Consider the following 26,945-nt stretch of genomic DNA (forward strand, 5'->3'; position numbering starts at 1 on the left):
TTCTCCTCCTCTTCCTCTTCCTCCTCCCCCTCTACTTCTTCTTCCTCTTCTTCCCCTCCTATTGCTTTTCTTTTTTCTCTTCTCCTCCTCTTCCTCCTCCTCCTCTTCCTCTTCCTCCTCCCCCTCTACTTCTTCTTCCTCTTCTTCCCCTCCTATTACTTTTCTTTTTTCTCTTCTCCTCCTCTTCCTTCTCCTCCTCTTCCTCCTCCCCCTCTACTTCTTCTTCCTCTTCTTCCCCTCCTATTACTTTTCTTTTTTCTCTTCTCCTCCTCTTCCTCCTCCTCCTCTTCCTCTTCCTCCTCCCCCTCTACTTCTTCTTCCTCTTCTTCCCCTCCTATTAATTTTCTTTTTTCTCTTCTCCTTCTCTTCCTCCTCCTCCTCTTCCTCTTCCTCCTCCCCCTCTACTTCTTCTTCCTCTTCTTCCCCTCCTATTACTTTTCTTTTTTCTCTTCTCCTCCTCTTCCTCCTCCTCCTCTTCCTCTTCTTCCTCCCCCTCTACTTCTTCTTCCTCTTCTTCCCCTCCTATTACTTTTCTTTTTTCTCTTCTTCTCCTCTTCCTCCTCCTCCTCTTCCTCTTCTTCCTCCCCCTCTACTTCTTCTTCCTCTTCTTCCCCTCCTATTACTTTTCTTTTTTCTCTTCTCCTTCTCTTCCTTCTCCTCCTCTTCCTCTTCCTCCCCCCCTCTACTTCTTCTTCCTCTTCTTCCCCTCCTATTACTTTTCTTTTTTCTCTTCTTCTCCTCTTCCTCCTCCTCCTCTTCCTCTTCTTCCTCCCCCTCTACTTCTTCTTCCTCTTCCCGTCCTATTACTTTTCTTTTTTCTCTTCTCCTCCTCTTCCTCCTCCTCCTCTTCCTCTTCTTCCTCCCCCTCTACTTCTTCTTCCTCTTCTTCCCCTCCTATTACTTTTCTTTTTTCTCTTCTCCTTCTCTTCCTTCTCCTCCTCTTCCTCTTCCTCCCCCCCTCTACTTCTTCTTCCTCTTCTTCCCCTCCTATTACTTTTCTTCTCTTCCTCCTCCTCCTCCTCCCTTTCCTCTTCTTCTTCCACTTCCTCTTCTTCCCTTACTATTACTTTTCTTTTTTCTCTTCTCTTTCTCTTCCTCCTCCTCCTCCTCCTCTTCCTCCTCCCCCTCTTCTTCCTCTTCTTCCCCTCCTATTACTTTTCTTTTTTCTCTTCTCCTCCTCTTCCTCCTCCTCCTCTTCCCCCCCTCTTCTTCTTCTTCCTCTTCCTCTTCTTCCCTTCCTATTACTTTTCTTTTTTTCTCTTCTCCTCCTCCTCCTCTTCCTCTTCCTCCTCTTCTTCTTCCTCCTCCCCCTCTTCTTCTACTTCTTCTTCCTCTTCTTCTTCCCCTCATATTACTTTTCTTTTTTCTCTTCTCCTCTTCCTCCTCCTCCTCTTCCTCTTCTCCCCCTCTTCTTCTTCTTCCTCTTCCTCTTCTTCCCCTCCTATTACTTTTCTTTTTTTCTCTTCTTCTCTTCCTTCTCCTCCTCTTCCTCTTCCTCCCCCCCTCTACTTCTTCTTCCTCTTCTTCCCCTCCTATTACTTTTCTTTTTTCTCTTCTTCTCCTCTTCCTCCTCCTCCTCTTCCTCTTCTTCCTCCCCCTCTACTTCCTCTTCCTCTTCCCCTCCTATTACTTTTCTTTTTTCTCTTCTCCTCCTCTTCCTTCTCCTCCTCTTCCTCTTCCTCCTCCCCCTCTACTTCTTCTTCCTCTTCTTCCCCTCCTATTACTTTTCTTTTTTTCTCTTCTCCTTCTCTTCCTTCTCCTCCTCTTCCTCTTCCTCCTCCCCCTCTACTTCTTCTTCCTCTTCTTCCCCTCCTATTACTTTTCTTTTTTCTCTTCTCCTCCTCTTCCTCCTCCTCCTCTTCCTCTTCTTCCTCCCCCTCTACTTCTTCTTCCTCTTCTTCCCCTCCTATTACTTTTCTTTTTTCTCTTCTCCTTCTCTTCCTTCTCCTCCTCTTCCTCTTCCTCCTCCCCCTCTACTTCTTCTTCCTCTTCTTCCCCTCCTATTACTTTTCTTCTCTTCCTCCTCCTCCTCCTCCTCCCTTTCCTCTTCTTCTTCCACTTCCTCTTCTTCCCTTACTATTACTTTTCTTTTTTCTCTTCTCTTTCTCTTCCTCCTCCTCCTCCTCCTCTTCCTCCTCCCCCTCTTCTTCCTCTTCTTCCCCTCCTATTACTTTAATTTTTTCTCTTCTCCTCCTCTTCCTCCTCCTCCTCTTCCCCCCCTCTTCTTCTTCTTCCTCTTCCTCTTCTTCCCTTCCTATTACTTTTCTTTTTTTCTCTTCTCCTCCTCCTCCTCTTCCTCTTCCTCCTCTTCTTCTTCCTCCTCCCCCTCTTCTTCTACTTCTTCTTCCTCTTCTTCTTCCCCTCATATTACTTTTCTTTTTTCTCTTCTCCTCTTCCTCCTCCTCCTCTTCCTCTTCTCCCCCTCTTCTTCTTCTTCCTCTTCCTCTTCTTCCCCTCCTATTACTTTTCTTTTTTTCTCTTCTTCTCTTCCTTCTCCTCCTCCTCTTCCTCCTCTTCTTCCTCCTCCTTCTCCTCTTCCTCTTCTTCCCCTCCTATTACTTTTCTTTTTTCTCTTCTCCTTCTCCTCCTCTTCCTCATCCCCCTCTTCTTCCTCTTCCTCTTCTTCCCCTCCCATTACTTTTCTTTTTTCTCTTCTCCTTCTCTTCCTTCTCCTCCTCATCTTCCTCTTCTCCCCCTCTTCTTCTTCTTCCCCTCCTATTACTTTTCTTTCTTCTGTTCTCCTTCTCTTCCTTCTCCTCCTCTTCCTCTTCCTCCTCCCCCTCTACTTCTTCTTCCTCTTCCTCTTCTTCCCCTCCTATTACTTTTCTTTCTTCTGTTCTCCTTCTCTTCCTTCTCCTCCTCTTCCTCTTCCTCCTCCCCCTCTACTTCTTCTTCCTCTTCCTCTTCTTCCCCTCCTATTACTTTTCTTTTTTCTCTTCTCCTCCTCCTCTTCCTCTTCCCCCTTCTTCTTCTTCCTCTTCTTCCCCTCCTATTACTTTTCTCCTCCTCCTCCTCCTCCTCCTCCTCCTCCCTTTCCTCTTCTTCTTCCACTTCCTCCTCCTCTTCTCCTTCCTCTTCCTCTTCTTCCCTTACTATTACTTTTCTTTTTTCTCTTCTCTTTCTCTTCCTTCTCCTCCTCCTCTTCCTCTTCCTCATCCCCCTCTTCTTCCTCTTCCTCTTCTTCCCCTCCTATTACTTTTCTTTTTTCTCTTCTTCTCTTTTTCTCCTCCTCTTCCTCTTCCTCCTCCCCCTCTACTTCTTCTTCCTCTTCTTCCCCTCCTATTACTTTTCTTTTTTCTCTTCTCCTTCTCTTCCTTCTCCTCCTCTTCCTCTTCCTCCTCCCCCTCTACTTCTTCTTCCTCTTCTTCCCCTCCTATTACTTTTCTTTTTTCTCTTCTCCTCCTCTTCCTTCTCCCCTCTTCCTCCTCCCCCTCTACTTCTTCTTCCTCTTCTTCCCCTCCTATTACTTTTTTTTTTTCTCTTCTCCTCCTCTTCCTCCTCCCCTCTTCTTCTTCTTCCCCTTCTTCCCCTCCTATTACTTTTCTTCTCTTCCTCCTCCTCCTCCCTTTCCTCTTCTTCTTCCACTTCCTCTTCTTCCCTTACTATTACTTTTCTTTTTTCTCTTCTCTTTCTCTTCCTCCTCCTCCTCCTCTTCCTCATCCCCCTCTTCTTCTACTTCTTCTTCCTCTTCTTCTTCCCCTCCTATTACTTTTCTTTTTTCTCTTCTCTTCCTCTTCCTCTTCCTCCTCTTCCTCTTCTCCCCCTCTTCTTCTTCTTCCTCTTCTTCCCCTCCTATTACTTTTCTTTTTTTCTCTTTTCCTTCTCTTCCTCCTCCTCCTCTTCCTCATCCCCCTCTTCTTCTACTTCTTCTTCTACTTCTTCTTCCCCTCCTATTACTTTTCTTTTTTCTCTTCTCCTCTTCCTCATCCTCCTCTTCCTCTTCTCCCCCTCTTCTTCTTCTTCCTCTTCCTCTTCTTCCCCTCCTATTACTTTTCTTTTTTTCTCTTCTTCTCTTCCTTCTCCTCCTCCTCCTCTTCCTCCTCTTCTTCCTCCTCCTTCTCCTCTTCCTCTTCTTCCCCTCCTATTACTTTTCTTTTTTCTCTTCTCCTTCTCTTCCTTCTCCTCCTCTTCCTCATCCCCCTCTTCTTCCTCTTCCTCTTCTTCCCCTCCTATTATTTTCCTTTTTTTTCTTCTCCTTCTCTTCCTTCTCCTCATCCTCTTCCTCTTCTTCCCCCTTCTTCCTCTTCCTCTTCCTCTTCTTCCACTTCTTCCTCTTCCTCTTCCTCTTCTTCCCCTCCTATTACTTTTCTTTTTTCTCTTCTCCTTCTCTTCCTTCTCCTCCTCTTCCTCTTCCTCCTCCCCCTCTACTTCTTCTTCCTCTTCCTCTTCTTCCCCTCCTATTACTTTTCTTTTTTCTCTTCTCCTCCTCCTCCTCTTCCTCCTCCCCCCTTCTTCTTCTTCCTCTTCTTCCCCTCCTATTACTTTTCTTCTCTTCCTCCTCCTCCTCTCCCCTTTCTTCTTCTTCTTCCACTTCCTCCTCCTCTTCTCCTTCCTCTTCCTCTTCTTCCCTTACTATTACGTTTCTTTTTTCTCTTCTCTTTCTCTTCGTTCTCCTCCTCCTCTTCCTCTTCCTCATCCCCCTCTTCTTCCTCTTCCTCTTCTTCCCCTCCTATTACTTTTCTTTTTTCTCTTCTCCTTCTCTTCCTTCTCCTCCTCCTCTTCTTCTTCCTCCTCCTTCTCCTCTTCCTCTTCTTCTTCCCCTCCTATTACTTTTCTTTTTTCTCTTCTCCTCCTCCTCTTCCTTCTCCTCCTCTTCCTCTTCCTCCTCCCCCTCTACTTCTTCTTCCTCTTCTTCCCCTCCTATTACTTTTCTTTTTTCTCTTCTCCTTCTCTTCCTTCTCCTCCTCCTCTTCCTCTTCTCCCCCTCTTCTTCTTCTTCCTCTTCCTCTTCTTCCCCTCCTATTACTTTTCTTTTTTTCTCTTCTTCTCCTCCTCGTCCTCCTCCTCCTCTTCCTCCTCTTCTTCCTCCTCCTCCTTCTCCTCTTCCTCTTCTTCTTCCCCTCCTATTACTTTTCTTTTTTCTCTCCTCCTCCTCCCTCCTTCTTCATTCACTCTACCACCAAAACAGCCTGCACGGAGGGGTCTTCCCAGCACCCTGAATCCACTTTACCTGCCATACGCATCCATCAGGACTCCAACTAGAAGTGACCCTATCATAGCTCCGAAGAGGAACAGGCTGCTTGCGAAGAAGACCACCATCTCATCGAAAACTTTATCACTTTCACTGGCATTTTGCCCACTGCTGAAATGTGTTAGATTATAAAATTGTCTGACGAGCTGGAAGAAAGAAAGAAGCAGCTGAAATAGAGACCACCATGTATAGCCCTTAGGGCAACATTGACTTAGCACTTCTGCTCCACTGAGCAGGCTCCTTTTAGGCTAATTCCCTAAAAATAGCAGCAGCAGCAGCAGCAGCAGCAGCAGCAGCAGCAGCAGCAGCAGCAGCAGCAGCAGTTGTCAGAAATAAGTGTATTTCTGGAGGTAATATTACAATGCAAGGAAATGGCTTGTAACCATAGGAAAGGCTAATGTAAGCCACAATCAGCATGTAATCATGGGTTTGCTAAATATGCTGCAACCTGATTGGCTGTAACCTATATAAGGAGTAACACCCTTGTATGGGTGTGGTTTCTTATAGTAGAGAGTGGTATATTATAGAGTAGTTTGTTATAGAGTGGTTTTGTGCTGGGTGGTTTGTAGTTAGTGGTTAGTGCTTAGTGTTGGTAGTGGTGGATGTAATAAGAGTTATATAATAGTATTGTGGTTAGTTTGTTACAGTGGTTAAATGTAAGGGTGACAGTTTATTTAGAGAAGCATTTTGATAAGAGGAAAAGTAAAATATATATTTTACAAGAAATCCTGCGGCAGCGTTTTTCATTGAAGACTTAAATTAGGACAGAGTTAGGCAAAGTTGGCTCTTCCCCTATTGGTAGCAATAGGGGTTGTGGATTTTATTGCTAAGTACTTGTATTTCAATACATTGTTAAGATGACTGGCTTGGTGCAGTGTAACACTTGTTTGGCTGTTGTCTTCCGTAGTACCTTGTGGAACTTGGGGTACTGCCCTCTTTGCATTAGGACATCTAGGTTAGATGGCGAGATCTCTAGATTGCAGTCCTTAGTTTGTAGCTTGCAGTCAGAAGTGGAAAGATTGTCCCAGTCACGTGCTGTAATGCAGCCATGTGTCCAGCCTCCACTTCCACAGCGCCCCCCGAGGAGGAGGGCTGTGTGGACAACTGTCGGTTCAGGAAGATTGCGTGCAGTTGAGCAAAAACATAGTAATTTTGGTCTCTCTTTATCGAATTCCTATACTGTTCTTGCGGATTTAAATAGTAAGGATGTTGGAGATATTAGCAAGGCCCCTCAGGCAGAGAATGAGGGGATATTCAAAGGGGAAGTTGTTGTAAATGTCACCAAACCATCAAGTGCAGTTAGTAGAAATATAAAGAGGACACATTTTCTTGTGGGTGATTCGACTGTTAGAGGTGTTGATTTGGGACAGAGTAAGGACGTGGTGAAGGTGCTGACGTGTCTCCCAGGGGCCACTGCCAGCAGGGACAGGAGGAGGATTACAAACATTGTCAAGGCTGTGAGTAAAGGTAATAACATTGATGTGGTGGTGCATCTTGGCACAAATGATTTGTCCCAGAGAAATGTCAATGTAGTAAAAAGAGATTTTCAATGTCTAAGTGTGGAGCTGGGTAAAATAGCAGATTCAGTGACTTTCTCAGAGGTGTTACCGGTTTGTGGCCAAGAGGATAAAACAACGTGTATCATAGAGTTTAATGTGTGGTTAAAGCAGTGGTGTAAAGCTGAAGGTTTTGGCTATGTAAGTCATGATGTCAGTAGGTGGTCTAATAGGGAGTTGTTTAAGAGGGATGGTTTGCATCCATCATACAGAGGTACCCAGGTACTCGGTGAGGAATTCAGAACTTTTTTGGACAGGCATTTAAACTAGGTAAAGGGGACAGAGATGTAACTGATGTGGGTGATTTCTGTCCCCGACCAATGAGGATAAAGCAGTTTTTGGAAGCTTATGAAAAGGGAGCTGCAAATAAAATAGATGTAGTTGTTGATGATAAGGGGCAAACTAATAATGAAAATAATGTTCTTCGTGTAATGTGCACGAATGCTCGAAGCTTGAGCAACAAGCTCTGTGAATTAATGGCCATAATATCTAGAGATAATTTGGACCTGGTTGCCATAACTGAGACATGGTTTAAGGATTCTAATGAATGGGAAATATCCATACCAGGATATACACTGTATAGGAAGGATAGAATAGAGAGAAGGGGAGGTGGAGTAGCTATTTATGTTAAAGAAACTCTAAAAACAACACTAATTCAAATGTCAAGATCTAGAGACCCTCTGGATTTGCATGCAAAATAAAGACGGTTCTGTCATTAGAATTGGGGTGATCTATAGGCCTCCAGGGCAATCTGAGGAATATGACAACAAGATGGTGGATGAAATTACCCAAATGACAGTAAAGGGAGATATTGTGGTTATGGGTGATTTCAACATGCCTGATGTTGACTGGAATATCCCCAGTGCCCTTACATGCAAAAGTAAGAATATAGTAGAGGCCTTTACAGGAGCAGCTCTGGCACAGCTGGTTAAGACACCAACTAGAGGGGAGAATATTCTAGATTTAGTTTTTACGAATGGGAATTGGGTTTCAGATGTCAAGGTGGGAGAAAATTTAGGTTGCAGTGACCATCTATGTTTGTGGTTTGATGTAAAAACTCATTGTGAGCAATCCTATAATGCAACCAAAGTATTGGATTTCAGAAAAACAAATTTTAATGCAATGGGGGAATATTTAGAAAATGAATTAAAGGGGAGGGATAAAATGGCAGGAGCGAGCACCCAGTGGACTGTATTTAAAAAGGCCATCTTAAAAGCCACTGGACTGTATGTAAGACAAATAACTAAAGGTAAAAGGAAGAAGAAACCGCTATGGTTTAGCAATGATGTAAGGACTATAGTCAATGAAAAAAAGGCTGCCTATAGGAGGTATAAAGAGTCTGGAAGTATAGCTGATAGGGAGGTGTATAAAATGAGACAGAAGGAGGCGAAACAGATAATATATGCTGCTAAAGCCTCAAAAGAGGAAGAAATTGCCAAATCTCTAAAGAAGGGGGATAAAACCTTCTTCAGATATATTAGTGATAAGAAGAAGAAAAACTGCGGCATCACGAAGCTTAGTACCGGGAAAAATACATGCATTAATGGGAATAAGGAGATCGCTGACCATTTCAATAGCTACTTCTGTTCAGTTTTCTCAAAAGACACCTTACAAAATAATACTATAGAGGGATATAGCATTGCTTCCAACTGTACGGATTCAGCTCCAGTGATCTTAGAAGCCGATGTCTTAGAAGAACTTGAACGATTAAAGATAAATAAGGCAATGGGTCCAGATGGCATCCACCCCAGAGTTCTTAAAGAACTCAGATCTGTCATTGCTACCCCCCTGACTGATTTGTTTAACCAATCCTTGTTAACAGGAGATGTTCCTGAGGATTGGAGAATGGCAAGTGTTGTGCCTATCCACAAGAAGGGCAGTAGAGAAGAAGCTGGTAACTACAGGCCAGTTAGCTTGACATCAGTTGTCGTTAAAATGATGGAGACTCTACTGAAAAAGAGGATAAATCAGCACCTAAAAAACAATAACTTATTGGACCCAAATCAGCATGGCTTTACTGAAGGCAAATCATGTCAGACTAATCTCATTGATTTCTTTGACTATGTCACAAAGGTGTTGGATGAAGGTGGTGCCGTGGATATTGCCTACCTGGACTTCAGCAAAGCCTTTGATACGGTTCCACATAAAGAGCTGATAGATAAATTAGTGAAGATTGGACTTAATCCCTGGATAGTTCAATGGATTTGCAGCTGGCTGAAGCATAGACGCCAGAGGGTTGTTGTGAATGGCGAGTATTCTGAGCAGAGTCAGGTTACAAGCGGTGTGCCACAAGGGTCTGTTCTGGGTTCTATTCTTTTTAATATGTTTGTGAGTGACATAGGGGAAGGTCTGGTAGGGAAGGTTTGCCTATTTGCCAATGACTCTAAAGTGTGCAATAGGGTTGATATTCCTGGAGGCATCGGCAATATGGTAAATGATTTAGCTTTACTAGATAAATGGTCAAAGCAATGGAAACTGCAGTTTAATGTTTCCAAATGTAAAATAATGCACTTGGGGAAAAGGAATCCTCAATCTGACTATTGTATTGGCAGTTCTGTGTTAGCAAATACTTCAAAAGAAAAGGATTTAGGCGTAGTGATTTCTGACAGTCTCAAAATGGGTGAACAGTGCAGTCAGGCAGTAGGGAAAGCAAGTAGGATGCTTGGCTGCATAGCTAGAGGTATAACAAGCAGGAAGAGGGAGATTATGATCCCGCTATATAGAATGCTGGTGAGACCACATTTGGAATACTGTGTTCAGTTCTGGAGACCTCACCTACAAAAAGATATTGACAAAATTGAACGGGTCCAAAGACGGGCTACAAGAATGGTGGAAGGTCTTAAGTATAAAACGTATCAGGAAAGACTTAATGAACTCAATCTGTATAGTCTGGAGGACAGAAGGAAAAGGGGGGACATGATCGAAACATTTAAATATATTAAAGGGTTAAATAAGGTCCAGGAGGGAAGTGTTTTTAATAGGAAAGTGAACACAAGAACAAGGGGACACAATCTGAGGTTAGTTGGGGGAAAGATCAAAAGCAACATGAGAAAATATTATTTTACTGAAAGAGTAGTAGATCCTTGGAACAAACTTCCAGCAGACGTGGTAGATAAATCCACAGTAACTGAATTTAAACATGCCTGGGATAAACATATATCCATCCTAAGATAAAATACAGAAAATAGTATAAGGGCAGACTAGATGGACCATGGGGTCTTTTTCTGCCGTCAGACTTCTATGTTTCTATGTTTCTCTGACTTGTGGACTTCAACTCCCAGAATTCTTGAGCCAATCATGCTAGCTCAGGAATTCTGGGAATTGAAGTCCACATGTCATAGAAGAGCCAACTTTGCCTACCCCTGAACTAGTATGCAGGCAGCAACCCCTATCAACCATCAGCACTGGTCAATGATACTTGTGATACATGTTTAAATGTTCAGTTGACTGAATTTCATGTTTAATGAATAAAAGAGATAACAACAACAACATAGTTAATAAAATAAAAGAACAGAATAACATTATATTAAAATTGGAAGGGAGCTTGGAGGTCTTCTAGTCCAACCCCCTGCGTAGGCAGGAAACTCTACACTACTTCAGACAGATGGTTATCCGTCTTCTTAAACATGTCCAGTGTTGGAGCATTCACAACTTCTGGAGGCAAGTTGTTCCACTGATTAATTGTTCTAACTGTCAGGAAATTTCTCCTTAGTTCTAAGTTGCTAGAACTTTTAAACTAACCAATGGATTTAAAAAACAAAACAAAACAAAGATGACAAATAACGTCCGATTTGTTGCATTCTTAGCTGGCACCTGCTTTACAAAGGCCACTCACCGTAGTGTCCGCGGAGCAGAACCAGTGGTTGTAACCCAGTTGGAGCGATGCTAGGCCCGTTACAAAGATGAGCTGGCGACAGGATTCTGTAAGCTTCAAAGAAGAAAAGACAAGGAGAGGTCTCAACTTGAACGCAGATCTCCATTTAGTTTTTAAGCACAAATAAAAGACAGTCCATTTTCTATCAATGAGAATATATCTGCTGAAGATGAGTGCATGAACCAGGGATTAACTAGATGATGGCAAAGTGAATTACAAATACAGTGGTACCTCTACCTAAGAATGCCTCTACTTATGAACTTTTCTAGATAAGAACCGGGTGTTCAAGATTTTCTTTGCTTCTTCTCAAGAACCATTTTCCACTTACAAACCCAAGCCTCCGAAACTGTAACCGGAAAGGACTGGGATAAGACTCCGTGGGGCCTCTCTAGGAATCTCCTGGGAGGAAACAGGGCTGGAAAAGGCAGGGAGAAGCCTCAGTGGAGCCTCTCTAGGAATCTCCTGGGAGGAAACATGGCCGGAAAAAGTGGGGAGAAGCCTCCGTGGGGCCACTCTAGGAATCTCCTGGAGGAAACAGCGCCAGAAAAGGCAGGGAAAAGCCTCCATGGGGCCTCTCTAGGAATCTCCTGGGAGGAAACAGGGCCTCCACCCTCCCTGTGGTTTCCCCAATCGCACGCATTATTTGCTTTTACATTGATTCCTATGGGGAAAATTGCTATTTCTTATAAACTTTTCTACTTAAGAACCTGGTCACGGAATAAATTAAGTTCATAAGTACAGGTACCACTGTATATCTGCTGAAGATGAGATGAAGAATATAGTGGGGACTATAAGGAAAATGAAGAATGCAACGGTTAGAGAAATGAAGAGAAAAACTTTCCACAATTGGTAGCATACACCTGCACAACTTGCGTACTTTTATGGGAATGTTAAGGGTGTCTGTTAGCATGGATGCCAGGGGAGAGGGGTGCTTATGCACATGTTTTGGGAATGTTTGGGAGTGCAGGAATTCTGGAAAGAGGTGCAATAGGAAATTCATAGGATGTTAAACATAAAATGGGTGATTTCAAAGGAGAGGGCAGTATTAGTAATATAGAAACATAGAAGATTGACGGCAGAAAAATACCTCCTGGTCCATCTAGTCTGCCCTTATACTCCTGTATTTTATCTTAGGATAGATCTATGTTTATCCCAGGCATGTTTAAATTCAGTTACTGTGGATTTATCAAGCATGTCTGCCTGAAGTTTGCTCCAAGCATCTACTAATAAGGAGTGATATGGGAGAATTCGGAAAAATTAAAGAAGCAGCTATAGAAAGTGTCCAAGTGTCGAAGTTTTAGGTGGGAAGGATAATGTTGTTTATGCAAGGACCAAAATAAAGATGGGATCGTATCTTAGGAAAAGGGGAAGAGAGATGGAGGAAGGAAGGAAGGAAGGAAGGAGAGATGGAGGAAGAAAGGGAGGGAGGGAGGAAGGGGAGGGAAGAGGAATTTTTTATAGAGATATCAAAGAAATCCAGGCTTGCTAGGCAATATTTGTAGCAAACAACTTACACAAACCAGGATTACAGCTAACCAAGTTAGCTAGGGGAACTCATGCAAATCTGGTCAAAAGTAACCCATACATTTCCAAGACGGTTACCCTCCTTTTCAGGGTGCAGGAAATAGGCAGTAACCCCATTCAATATTTCAGCCAACGGCCCCCGAAGATAAAAAGCAGAATCAATAACCAAATTTGACATTAAAGATATCTATATATTTAAAATTCCCCTCCCTCCCCCCATTTCTACTAGGGTCTTTACATAACATGAACATAAATTTAAATTTAAATCTGGGCAAGTCAGGGTGCGAACTTGATCAACTTGGAAATAACATTTTGGCCAAAATTTCGCTGCCTGGCTCAGAGAAGGCCCATAGCCCAAAATACAAATACATTTCATAAATTATTATTTCTTCTGATCTATAGTCCAAAAAAAATAACATTCACCTGGGCCCACTCGGTCCTAATCATTTTACTATCCATATCTGGTCTGCTTTCCATGATTCCTTTTGAGGAAGGTGGGTTTGCGAGGTCGTCCATCACAACAAGCTACCTGGGAAGGGGGGAAAAGGAGAACAGAGCGCTGGTGGTGAGACTCCATTTGAAATACTGTGTCCAGTTCTGGAGACCTCACCTACAAAACGAGATTGATCAAATTGAACGGGTCCAAAGACGGGCTAGAAAAATGGTGGAAGGTCTTAAGTATCAAACTGATCAGGAAAGACTTCATGGACTCCATCTGTAGAGTCTGGAGGACAGAAGGGAAAAAGGGGGGACATGACCCAAATATTTAAATATGTGAAAGGATTAAATAAGGTTCAGGAGGGAAGTGTTTCTAATAGGAAAGTGAACACAAGAACAAGGGGGCACAATCTGAGGTTAGTTATAGCTATAGTTATAGTTTATTAGATTTGTATGCCGCCTTTCTCTGAGGGGGAGAGATCAGAAGCAACGTGAGAAAATATTATTTCACTGAAAGGGTAGTAGATGCTTGGAACAAACTTCCAGCAGACGTGGTTGGTCAATCCACAGGAACTGAATGTAAACATGCCTTGGATAAACATAGATCCATCCTGAAGTAGACCCAGAGACAGGGTTCAAGCAAATCGGTACTTTTATTCAGCTCAGAGAACAAGTGACAGCTCAGCAAGGTAAAGTGACAATTCAGCGAGTACCGACTGACTCTGCTTGGAAAAGCCGCTTCTTTTATACATTTGCGGCTCCCGCCAAAGCAAGAGCCAGCCGCGTCTGAGCCAATCAGGAGCGACTTCCTGCTTCAGCTCAGACAGCGCTGGAAGACGGAACAAACTATTTACAGGAAATACAAGGTAGCCATTTCAGGATACAACACCCCTCCCCTCATAGTTGGACACATCCATCACGAAAGCCACGTGACAAAGTCGTCCAATCGATGGGGCCTCCGTGAAGCTCGCTCTGACCTGCGCAGTTCAATTTCGCCTTCGACACCGACGGTGGAGGATGGCTCGCTGCTGTGTTCCCTGCGCGGCGGACTTGGCCTGGCGGGCCCAACGAAGGCTTCGGAGGAGGAGGAAGGCTCGGCGTCGCTGGATGGCTCCCCTAGGCCCGATAAGTCTATTTGCGTGTTTCTTAGTTCGGGCAATGTGTTAAAGTCTGTTGAAGGGGGAGAGTCCATGTCAGCGGTTTGTGGCAATTGGTTTTCTGTTCGCTTCCGAATGTGGTCTATGTGTCGTTTCCACAAACGGCCATCCTCTAGTTTTACAATATAAGTCTTTGGTGCATTTTGCTTAACAACAATTCCTTTCATCCAGTTTACATTTCCATCAAAACTTTTTACATATACATTTTGTCCCAAATACATTTCTCTCTCAGGTTTTATACATATTTGGTTATTGTTAATACAGAACCTTGGGTTCAGCCTATCTAGTGGTGACCTTAATTTCCTCCCCATTAATAATTCTGCAGGGCTTACATGTGTGTGCGAGTTAGGGGTGATGTGTTGGGTGAGTAAGAATTGGTCCAAGTTTTGCTGTACATCCCCAGGGCCTGACCTGCGCAATGCCTCCTTTGCCACACGAACGTAACATTCTGCCAATCCATTAGCCCAAGGCGAGTAAGGCGAGATGAGGGCATGTCTAACCCCTAGGCCATCTAGGAACAATTCGAATTGCCTGGCTGTTAGCTGTGGCCCATTGTCAGACACTAAGATATCTGGGCAACCATGGGAGGCAAACAGTCTACTCAATACCTTGATGGTGGCACTTGTGGTTATGTTATTCATTGCTATTATTTCCACCCATTTGGAGAACGCATCAACCACTATTAAGAAATACTGGGACCCCACTGGACCAGCAAAGTCAATGTGGATTCTGGACCAAGGACCAGCAGGCTGCTCCCACTCAGCCGGGGTTGTTTTGGGGGGATTAGGCCGTGACTCTTGGCATGGTTCACACTTCGAAACCCAGCTCTCAATTTCAGCATCCAGACCTGGCCACCATAAATGCCCTCTTGCTAGGCTCTTCATCCTGACAATCCCAGGATGGCCCACATGTAACATTTTGAGTACCTTTTCCCTTAGGCTTTTGGGGATGATCACTCTATCTCCCCACAGCAGACAACCCTTTACATAAGATAACTCAAGTCTTTTGGTTTTGAAGTCACACAATTCAGGTTTCACAATATCATTTTGCCATCCCTTAAGTACACAGTTTACCACTTGTTTAAGGGTTTGATCTTGCTGCGTGTGTGCAGCTACCTCTTTGGCCGTGGTTAGTGGGTTATCCTCGAGTTCTATCATTAGTACATCTGTGGAAGGAACAGGGTCCTCCACTAAGTCGGTTATGGGGCACCTGCTGAGGCCGTCTGCGTGATTAATTTCCTTCCCCCCCTTGTGGGTGAGATCATACTGGTACCCTGAGAGGAAAAGAGCCCATCTGATCAGTCTTGGAGACATAAAAGGCGGAGTGGGCTTGTTGGGGGCTAGCAGACCTAGTAAAGGCTTGTGGTCAGTGACTAATTCAAAATTTCTACCAAAAATGTAATTGTGAAATTTCTTTACCCCTGCCACTAAAGCTAGAGCCTCCTTGTCTAACTGGCTATAATTCCTTTCTGTACTGATCATGGTTCTTGAGAAAAATGCTATTGGGCCCTCTGTCTTATTGGGCAGAACGTGAGCTAGGACTCCTCCTATGCCGTACGGTGAAGCGTCGCACGTGAGCCTAATGGGTAGTGAAGCACTATATTGGACTACTACGCTTTTAGAAGTTAATAATTCCTTTATTTGGAAAAAGGCTTCATGTTCAGTTTCCCCCCAGGTCCAGCGGGCTTCCTTCTGGAGTAAACGATGTAGAGGCTCTGCTACTGTTGCCTTCTGCTTCAAAAAAACGGAATAAAAATTAAGAAGGCCTAAAAATGCCTGCAGCTCATTCTTATCTCGTGGCTCTGGGGCTTCCCTAATGGCTCTTAGCTTCTCTGTTGTGGGGTGGATACCTTCTTTGTCTACTTTATATCCTAGAAATTCTATACTGTTAGTTCCCCAGACACATTTGTCAGGCTTGATTCTTAAGCCTTTGTCCTGTAACCTCTTAAGTACTTCCCTTATTCTTTTGTTTACTTGTTCCTGGTTTTCCCCTGCAATTAAGATGTCATCAAAATATGGAATGGCCCCATTTACCCCTGACAATAGGCGTTCCATGATGCTCTGGAATATTCCTGGGGCTATGCTTACCCCAAACTGTAACCTCATGCATTTGAAAGCTCCCCTGTGCGTTACAATTGTTTGTGCGTTTGCTGTTTGTTCATCGACCGGAAGTTGCTGGTAAGCTTGCGCGAGGTCGATCTTTGCAAACCTTTTCCCTTCCCCCAGGGAGTGAAGGAGTTGCTGTACCACCGGGATGGGGTAGGGGTGGTGTTGGAGGGCCTTATTAAGGGTAGATTTATAGTCTGCGCAGACTCTTAGAGACCCATCTGGCTTCATAGGCGTAACTATGGGGGTTTCCCATGGTCCTTGTTCCACAGGGACCAAAATACCTTGGCTTATAAGTTTATCAAGCTGCAGGTCTAGTTTGGGGAGAAGCGGAAGGGGGACCCTGCGAGGTTTTAGCCTGACTGGTGGGACCTTGGGGTCAATAGAAAACGATATAGGGGGCCCCTTATATGAACCTAAGGCGGGGCTGAACACCTCAGGGAACTCTTGCACAAAGTTAGGCATATTATCACAGTTTACATTACACACACCCGAAATTTCAATCCCCAAAGGTTCCATCCAAGCCAACCCCAAGAGAGAGTGCTTAGCCCCCGTTACAATAAGCATGGGTAGGGTACATTTGACATTCTTGAATACAATAGGTACATTTGCTGTTCCCAGGACCGAGATTACCCCCCCTTGAAAATCTCTGATTACCAAAGAGGTTTGTTTTAAATCAGATTTAGACATGTTGGGCATATACAGTTTAAACTTCTCCCAAGGCATAATGGTATACCTAGACCCAGTATCAAGCTCCATCGAGCATGGTTGGTTATTTAGTAACAGTGAGATAACAATTTTAGCCCCCTTCTTTGTTGCCGTGTTATTCACGGAAAATTTAGCGTTACCTCTATAGTAGTCGCGGTTAGTGGTTGAGTAGTTCCTTTGACCCGAATAGCGGAACGGTCTGTTTTCTCGCGGTTGGGGGGTCTGGTTTTGTGGTCGTTGGTATTGCGGTGTGGCGAATGTCTCCTCTGGTGCCGTTGCTCTGCATGCGATGGCGATGTGGCCTCGACGGTTGCAGCGGCGGCATGTGGCGTCTCGGAAAGGGCATCGATGGCGCTGGTGGTTTCCCCGGCAGCCCGCGCAGGGGGCTGGGTGAGTAGCTCTGTGGTGTCTCGGCTGGTCTTGTACCAGGAAACAGTTGTCCCCGTTGTGAGCTGGTTGGCTGGGGTCGTCTGATTCCACGGTGCGAGGAGACGCGGAGTCAATCTTTGCAATGAGTTCTCGCCTTCCGTGTTCTTTTAATTCTCTAACTGCTGCGTCGGCGGCTTCTGCGGTTTGCGCTAGTTTAATCACGGTTTGTAGAGTCGGCTCTTCTTCGGTGAGGAGTTTGTTTCTCACCGTGGCGCTTTTCATGCCGAAAACTAGGGCATCGGTGAGGCGAGCTTCCGGGTCTTTAAACTTGCATTGAGCAAGTACCGTCCGAAGTCGCGTTGTGAATTGGTTGATTGATTCAGTTTCCTTCTGAGCCATCATGGAGAACTGATGCCGAAAAACCATGGCTGGTTTGGTCGGTTTGAAATGGCTCGCTAGCTTTTCCTGTAGGACGTCCCAAGCTACGGTTCTTGCTGGCTGCGGGTCGGTGAGAGTCTGGGCAAGGCCACGGATTTCTGGGCTGCAGTAATTCAGAAAGATAGCCCGTCTGCGATCGGCTTCGGCGTCCTGTATCCCTGCCGCCTCGAGGAAGATCTCGAAGGTGGCCATGTATTCGTCCCAGGACGTTTTTTCGGGATCGAAGAGTTCCGGAGCCTGGCCGATCTGGACTTTGTTCATGTTGCACGCGATTTTCTTCCGTCCGTTCGTCGCCAGTGAAGTAGACCCAGAGACAGGGTTCAAGCAAATCGGTACTTTTATTCAGCTCAGAGAACAAGTGACAGCTCAGCAAGGTAAAGTGACAATTCAGCGAGTACCGACTGACTCTGCTTGGAAAAGACGTTTCTTTTATACATTTGCGGCTCCCACCAAAGCAAGAGCCAGCCGCGTCTGAGCCAATCAGGAGCGACTTCCTGCTTCAGCTCAGACAGCGCTGGAAGACGGAACAAACTATTTACAGGAAATACAAGGTAGCCATTTCAGGATACAACACATCCCAAGATAAAATGTACAGGAAATAGCATCAGGGCAGACTAGATGGACCAGGAGGTCTTTTTCTGCTGTTAATCTTCTATGTTTCTATAAAGCATTTTCAGGGTGACAAGATTGGTGCACTTATGCACGCCCCTTATTGACCTCTTAGGAATCAAGAGAGGTCAACAGTGGATAGTTTAACGATAAAGTTTTGGGGGGGTTAGGTGATGATACTACAGAGTCAGGTAGTGAGTTCCAGGCATCAACTCCTCCATTACTAAAGTCGTATTTCCTGCAGTCGAGTTTAGAGCGGTTTTTACTTTAAGTTTGTATCTGTTGTGTGCTCGTGTGTTGTTGCAGTTGAAGCTGAAGTAGTATATATGAGATAGGTACCAATAAGAGGGAAACATTAGGAAAGGGATGGTAGGCATGCTGGTGTGCTTATGCACGCCCCTTATTAGCTTTTTAGGAATCAGTGAGAGGTCAACAGCGGATAGTCTAAGGGAAACATTTTGAGGGGTGGTGGTGACGAAACTACAGAATCTGGTAGTGAGTTCCAGGCATTAACCACTCACTTGCTGAAGTTGTATTTCCTACGGTTGAGTTTGGAGCGTTTTACTCTGAGTTTCAATTTGTTATGTGCTCATGTATTGTTGTGGTTGAAGCTGAAGTAGTTGTTGACAGGAAGGATGTTGTAGCAGATGATTTTGTGGGAATTCACACACTCGGCAACTAATGAGGGTTGCAGAGGGAGGGAGGGAAGGAAGAAGGCAGGCAGGAAGGAAGGATGGATGGATTGATGGAAGGAAACACAGGAGAGAGGGAGGAAGAATGGAAGGAGGTAAGAATGGAAAAAAGGAAAGAAGGAAGGAAGGAAGGAAACACAGGAGAGGGGGAGAAAGATAGGGAGGAAGGAGGTAAGAATGAAAAAAGGAAGGAAGGAAGGAAGGAAACAGGAGAGAGAGGGGGGGTGGAAGGAAGGAGGAAGGAAAGAAGGCAGGGGAAGAGATGGAAGGAGGGAGGGAGGAGGGAGGAGATGGAAATGGGAGGGAGGAAATACAGAAGGGAGGGAAGGAGGGAGGAAGGAGGGAGGAAACACAAGAAGGAGGAAGAAAGGAGGGAGGTGACAACAAGAAGGAAGGAAAGAAAGAAGGGGTAGAGGGGGAAGGATGGAGCTTACTTAGAGGCCATTCAAAAATGTTTGGCTTCCCCCCCAAACTTAATATTTTACTTTATTCTCTTCTCTAACACCTCCCCTCCCACTCTGCCTCTCCTTTTTCAATGTCCCTCTTCGCCCACTAGGCCAGACAGCCTCTCAGCCCCCTCCCCCTCTCCAACTCAGTTCCTTACCAGCCAGACTTTGGGTTCAACCAAGGCTTGGGTGGCCTCCTCTTGAAGGCCAGGGGGCCCGGTCACTACCCGTCCTGCACCAAACGGATTCAAGGCCTAAGTAAATGACCAACAAACTAGGCCTGGAAATGATGCCTGGTGGTGGGAGCCAATCAGACGATGGCTCTGCAGGATTCCGGGGTCCGGTTGACAGTTGGATGTGGCCCTTAAAAGGGACAAGAAGGAGAAGGCTGCAAAATGCAGTCTTTCTTTCAAGCTTCACACCTTCTCCTCAACATATTAACTAACCATCATGGTTTGATTCAGGCTTACGGTAAAATTGGGCAAGCCCAGCCTTATCAATCGGTCAATCCTGGCTTGTGGCTTAAGTGGAGAAAGCGGCTAGCACTAACCAGGGTTAAGTTGAGACCCCAACCTTGGAGTAGGGCACCCCTAGAGATAGGTGCCCTTGTCCCTTGGACCATGATGAAACCAGGATTCAATGAAAAATCGTGGTCTATTTTTTAAAAAAATAAATTTTATTATTTTTTATAATAATAAAAACATACACACTATACGCAACACAGTGCTCATTGATCTGTGCACCCACAATTAGACTACATTCAAACCCCACACCAAAATGAGGGTATGCTGTATATATAACATTTTAAACCAAGGTCAATCTGCCTATTGATATGGTCTATTGAAATGGCATGCCATCCAGCTCTCCATGATACTACGAAGGAGGTATACCATGAAGCCTTGAAATGCTCCCTGGGGCACGTTCGCAGCCACAGTTTTGTAAAATAGACTAAACTGCAGGTGAACACAATGTTCACACAATCAAATGAAAATACTGTGTACAGTATAGCAAACCTGGTCATAGTGTTTATACATTAACAGAATTGGGAAAGGAGGGTGAAGGGCTCCCTCTGGGGCCAGATCCAGGTACTGCAGCATCCAAGAACCAATAGCACATTGTACTGTAGATATAGTGGTACCTCTACCTAATCTCTGCTTAAGAACTTTTCTAGATAAGAACTGGGTGTTCAAGATTTTTTTGCCTCTTGTCAAGAACCATTTTCCATTTACAAACCCGGGCCTCCAAAACTGCAACCGGAAAAGGCGGGGAGAAGCCTCTGTGGGGCCTCTCTAGGAATCTCCTGGGAGGAAACAGGGCCTCCACCCTCCCTGTGGTTTCCCCAATCGCACATATTATTTGCTTTTACATTGATTCCTATGGGAAAAATTGCTTCTTCTTACAAACCTGTGGTCACGGAATGAATTAAGTTCGTAAGTAGAGGTACCACTGTATTTAATACTGCTCAGTTCAGGTCGTATGTGACCCGAAGCCAAACTCTTCATTTGAAGTGCTTATGTTTGGTCAATTTGAATACTTTTTTCACTTGGAAAGTAGTCCGAACATTTCTGCACACAATATTAAAATTGAAATGAAAAAAGTAATTCTTATTGGTTTATTTTGCTGATAGAATGCGTGCTCCCCCGTTTTTTGTGAAATATTTTTCAATTTATGGATAGTTTTGCTTGCAAAATGTGTTCAATTTTACTAAAGTTGGTGCGGGATTGGTAGTTTGAACATTTCTGAATATAAGAAAAATATAAATGAACTGAAAGAAATGTTTCTTATTGGTTGTTTACAATCATAAATACCCCCCCCTTGGCTGCTTGCAAACATTTTCACTTTTTTATTTACGCAAGCTTCAAATCCGAAATATTTTTAATATCTTATGCATTCATTTATTCAATTTAACATTGCTGATCATCAAAACAATATGTTTGGGGTGGTGGCTAATTCTTTTCTGGGCAAAAAAAAATCACTTCGAGTCTGTTTCTGGTCGTATATGACCGGACCAAAAAGAATTTTTTTAGGTACTTGAATTTGATCTTTTTGAAAACTTTTTCAAGTGGAAAACTAGTTTGAACATTTATGAACATAATGATATGAAAATTGAACTGATTCAACTAATAATCATTCAAGACGATGGACTATGAACCAAACAATATTTAAAGAAGAAAACTTTCAAAAAATGTTAAAACAACAATTGGGTGAGTTTCTCCAAATTAACAATGATGGTAACACTTCCACACAAAACCTATGGGACACAATGAAAGCCTATGTGCGAGGAACCTATATTGCATACCAAAATAAAAAGAAAAAACAGAAACAAAACAGCCTATCCATACTAAAAATAAAACTTCAGAACCTCGAAAAAACCCTACAAATGAAACCAGACAACGCCGAAATTTTAGGAGAATTGAATATTACAAAACATTACATAAACCTGCAAACCCAAGAAGAACTCTCACATAAATTAAGGATTGCCAAACAAAAGTACTTTGAATTTGCAAACAAACCTGGGCGATGGTTAGCCTCAAAACTCGCTCACCAAAAAGCAGATAAAATTATAGAGGCATTATATGATCATACAGATGCTTTAAAAACAACACTCAGCGATAAAAAACAAATAATTAAATCTTTCTTTGAGGAATTATATAAAAAAGATGACGTAAATGAACAACTAATAAATAACCTATTCAAGAACTTAGAAAATACAGAAAAAATAAATAAGGAAGATCAGGATATGCTAAATGATAAAATAACATCAATGGAACTAACTAATGCAATTACAAAACAAAAAAAATAATAAAACCCCGGGCACAGATGGTATACCTGCCGAATTTTACAAACAATTTCAAGAAATTCTGGAGCCTATAATGTTACCCCTTGTTAATGAAATTCTCGAGGGTTCAAAACTTCCTTCCTCCTGGAACGAGGCCTACATAACTTTAATACCTAAAGATAGAGCTTACATTCAAAATAGAGCTTACATTCAAAATTATCGCCCAATATCCCTGCTTAACTCAGATTATAAAATCTTTGCATCCATCATAGCCAAAAGATTTAAACAAATATTAACTGTTAGAATACATACAGACCAAAATGGCTTCCTTCCGGCAAGAAACATAACAACAAACACAAGGATTATTTTGGACTCTTTAGAATACTACGATAAAAATATAGATAAACCAGTAGCATTCCTATTCGTAGATCTACAGAAAGCTTTTGATAGTTTATACTGGCAATTCTTTACAACACAAATAGTGTCAATGCAATTTGGTAATAAATTTACAGAACTCATTAAAACTATATACTCAATACAAACAGCCAAAATACTGATAAACAATGATATGACAGAAACAATAAATATATAAAAAGGAGTGAGGCAGGGCTGTCTCTTAGCCCCCCTGATCTTTATCTTTGCACTAGAAGTTCTACTAAATAAAATAAGACACAACAAGGAAATCCAAGGATTAAAAATTAAAAATGAACACTATAAACTTCAAGCTTTTGCTGATGACATGGTGTTCATTGTACAAGACCCCTTAAAATCTGCACCTATCCTAATTAATGAAATAAATAAATTTGGAGAGATTGCTGGATTAAAAATTAATAGAGAAAAAACAAAAATGATAACAAAAATATGACAAAACAGCAGATATCGAAATTAGAAGAATCCACTAAAATAAAAACCGCCAAAAAAGTTAAATACTTAGGATTATGGATTACCGCAAATTGCAGCACTATCAAGGAAGACAATTATGATAAACTAATCAATGAAATGGACAAAGATTTTTGCAGATGGTCAAAACTCCCACTCTCTATAATGGGGAAAATTGCTGTAATTAAAAGCAATATACTTCCTAGATTTCTATACCTTTTCCAAACTGCACCCATTAAACTAAACAGGACCTTTTTCAAAAACTTACATAAAAAAATTCGTAAATTCATATGGACAAAAAAAAAGGCCAGGATAAAACTTAAGGACCTACAAGACCATAGGTCAAGGGGTGGATTTGGGTTACCAAACATGGAACTATACTACCATGCCTCAATTGTAAACCTACTGAAAGAATGGATAATACTTAAAAATTCTAGAATATTAACACTTGAAGGCTATGACCTTCAATCCGGGTGGCACAAGTTTCTGATGACAGACATAGATAAAATACCAACATATTTCAGATCACACTACATCCGAAAAACCTTAATTAACACCTGGCACTTCATTAAAATACCACTACCTCTGCATCTCAAAATGGATTTCACCAACAGAAGCCATTATATACCCGAATGCATTAACCCCTGATAAAATTATAACATACGACCAACTACTAAACGAAAATAATGAACTAATCTCTAAGCAAAAACTCATGGAAAAAGGTATTAAAGTAGATTTGTTACACTACCTACAAATAAAATCAAAATATAATGAAGATAAGAACAAATCAGGCTTCCAAAAAAAACAACCCCCTCGATAAAATAATTTTTGGTCCACAAAAAAAGCAAATATCAAATATATACAATATCCTCCTTCAACATGATACTGTTGAAGAAATAGTTAAAGGAACCATGATAGCGTGGTCACAAAACTTTGGGTACACAATTTATTTAAACGAATGGGAAAAAATTTGGACTGCTAACTATAAACTAACGATGGCAACCTCATATAAGGAAAACCACTATAAAATGTTCTACAGATGGCACTTGCCACCTGCTAGACTTGCAAAAATGTATCCAAATCTATCACCATTATGTTGGAAATGCAGGGAAAAACCAGGTACATATTACCACATCTGGTGGACATGTGAAACCACCCAAAAATATTAGGAAAAATTAAAACTATACTAGAACAAATTACTTCTCAGACTATCCATGCGAAACCCTAACTATTTCTACTAGGAATCACAAGACAAAATTTTAGTAAAGAAAACAGATATATTATAATCCATATTATTACAGCCGCACGGATTTTATATGCACAATTTTGGAAGCAAGAAAAAAACCCAACTACCCTATCACTCTTGATTAAAATAATGGAATGCGCAGAAATGTCCAAACTAACAATGGAACTGCAAAACAAAGATGAGACAGATTTCTACAAAGCTTGGGATAAATGGTACCTCTGGTTAAAAAAAAGGAATTATCTAAAAATTATTCATCAAGAAAAATATCCAACAAAAACAACTTGAAAAAATAGCAATTTACACCACAAATCATAACATCAAATTGAAACAACAAACTGTAAACATCGATCGACACGAACTCCAACTTTACAAAGAAAATAAACCCCTAAATCAATTATACATATTGGCACTAAAAACTACATACAAAACATATTGATAAAGCCTTAGGGTAAAATACACCAACTACGAGCTCAAACTACAGGCAGCAAATCATGAAAGACCCAGCTCTAACGCTGGTTTTCGCTTCTCTATCCCCCACTCCTTCTTTTCCCTATCCCCCTTCCTTCTATATCTACTTCCCTCCCTTCATAACCCCCTTCTCCCACTCCCCAATTACTACATAAGTAGAGTGTAAATGTTAAAATGTACAATATGTATATCTCTTTTGTCTTTCTGTATTTGGTTTTTATTGTATATATTTAATAAATTTATTTTCAAAAAAAAAGAAAAAAAGAAAAAAAAGAAAAGAAAATTGAACTGAAAAAATTGAGGCTTATATTTTTATTTTTATCAAAAAGCCCCTCCCCCCATGAATTGTGTTTCAAATTATACTTTTTTTAGGCTACAAATCTCTAAGGAATATTCCCCCAAAAGTTTTGATATACTAAATTGAACAATCCTGAACATATGAAAAATAGAAATGAACTGAAAAAAATGATTCTTATTGGTTTATTTTTGCCACAAAAGCCCCCCCCCCGGCCTTATAAACCTAAAAAAAAATCCACAAACACTGGGGGGGAGGCACATTTATGTGCAAAATAAACCAATAAGGATTAATTTTGTCAGTTCAATTTTCATTCCATTATGTGCAGAAATGTTCAAACTTGTTTCCAGGTGAAAAAAGCTTTCAAAAAGACCAAATATAAGTACATAAAATGATCAATTTGCAGTCAGGGTCAAATAGACCCCGGAACATAAGATTAGGGAGTTTGTTTGAAATGAGCAGCAGGGTTAAAATAATCACAAGCAGGTTTAACAGATTAACAGAGTTGGAAGGGACCTTGTAGGTCATCTAGTCCAACCCCCCTGCCCAAGCAGGAGAACCTATTAATGATGCAACTACAATGATAGTCCTTGATTTACAAAACTTATTTAGTGAATATTCAAAGTTATACCAGCACTGAAAAAGTGACCTACTGCGTTACTACTACTAAGTCTTCTCATCATTCCTATACCCCATTTCCTCCCACTTATGACAGTATGGCTGTAACTTGCTTGCTTGTATCCTTACTATTTATATTAATATTGATTGTTTCCTGATTGCTTATTTGACTCCTGTGACAATCATTAAGTGTTGTATCTCATGATTCTTGACAATGTATGTACACTGAGAGCGTATGCACCATGGAATCCAGGAAGTGATCACTTTGGCATCCTTAGTAACCTGCCGGTATACGTGATGTCAAAGCTCCACCCCCGGAATCTCTTTGTGGGACGGATTCCCCAGCTCCTTCAAAGGGAGGTCTTTTCATTTTTTTAAAAAAAATATTTTTACGAAAAAGGACGCCACAGCGGCGCCGCAAGCAAAGGGAGGTATTTTCATGTAAAAATAAAAGTTTTTATTTTCACGTGAAAGGACCACCCTTTGCTTGCGGCACTACTGCAGCGTCCTTTTTCGTAAAAATAAAAAGAAATTTTAAAAAATCCATAAAAATAAAAAATGATGGGATTCCGGGGGCAGAGCTTTGGTGCCACGAACTGTTCGGGTTTGGGTTCGGCCGAATTTTGCACAAAGTTTGTCCGAACTTGCTGAACCCGAACACCATTGAGTTCACCCATCACTTCTCATATATCTTTTTCCTATCTCGTTTATATCTCATATATATTTTCTTTTCTTTTTTTTTTCAATATTTTTTTATTAATTTTCTTAAAATAACACACAGACTTACAAACATTCAACATAAAATGTGGGGATGTATCTTCCCCGCTTCTCTCAAAAGTATAAATGCAGATACAGAAAAAGGAATACATAGTTAAATGCATAGTTCAATACTACTCATACAAAATATCTAATAAGGAAAAAGTGATATTATAAAAAAGAAAGATAGTTATAACTAATATAAAACCAAACAATCTTATCAATTCTATGTATATAAACTAATTCTAATATTATTCTTAATAAAAGAAAAAGAAAGATTTAAACCAAACATCTATACTTATTATTAATCTTCTGTTGTTGTTTTTTTCTTATCTATCCATACATAAACATTGTTCCATGTTTCATAAAATTTCGTTTCTTCTTGATCATTTAAGCGTCTTGTCATCATATCCATCTCCACGCAATCTAATATTTTTGTGATAACTTCCTCTTCTTTGGGGATATTTTCCCCTTTCCAATTTTGCGTGTAAATAATCCTTGCCGCTGTAAAAATATGTATGATTAAGTACAAAATTTCTTTTTTGTAATTTTGGTTAGTAATTCCTAGTAAACAGAACTCCGGGGTAATTTCTATGTTTTGCTTTGTATTCTCTTTTGTCATTTTCTCTATCATTCTCCAGTACATTTTAGCTTTATTACATGTCCACCATTGGTGGTAGTAGGATCCTATTTCTTTCTTACATTTCCAACACAAAGGTGATGTCTTGGGAAACATTTTTGCTATTCTACTTGGTGGGAGATGCCATCTATAGAACATTTTAATTTGATTCTCTTTT

The 26,945-nt window shown here is 41.8% G+C and overlaps 1 protein-coding gene across 1 annotated transcript in view; it reads right to left on the reverse strand.

The window, feature by feature from the left end:
• The window catches only part of LOC139170759 (uncharacterized), a 100,457-nt gene that overhangs the window by 22,852 nt on the left and 50,660 nt on the right, over positions 1 to 26,945 (reverse strand). The window contains exons 16-18 of the mRNA XM_070758258.1: positions 12,569 to 12,670; positions 10,583 to 10,675; positions 5,171 to 5,337 (exon numbers count right to left, since the gene is read on the reverse strand). Coding sequence (XP_070614359.1) covers positions 5,171 to 5,337; positions 10,583 to 10,675; positions 12,569 to 12,670 — 362 coding nt within the window. The remainder of the gene's footprint in view (positions 1 to 5,170; positions 5,338 to 10,582; positions 10,676 to 12,568; positions 12,671 to 26,945) is intronic.

This window comes from Erythrolamprus reginae, chromosome 8, assembly GCF_031021105.1.
Source record: "Erythrolamprus reginae isolate rEryReg1 chromosome 8, rEryReg1.hap1, whole genome shotgun sequence".
NCBI classification, from domain to species: Eukaryota; Metazoa; Chordata; class Lepidosauria; order Squamata; family Dipsadidae; genus Erythrolamprus; species Erythrolamprus reginae.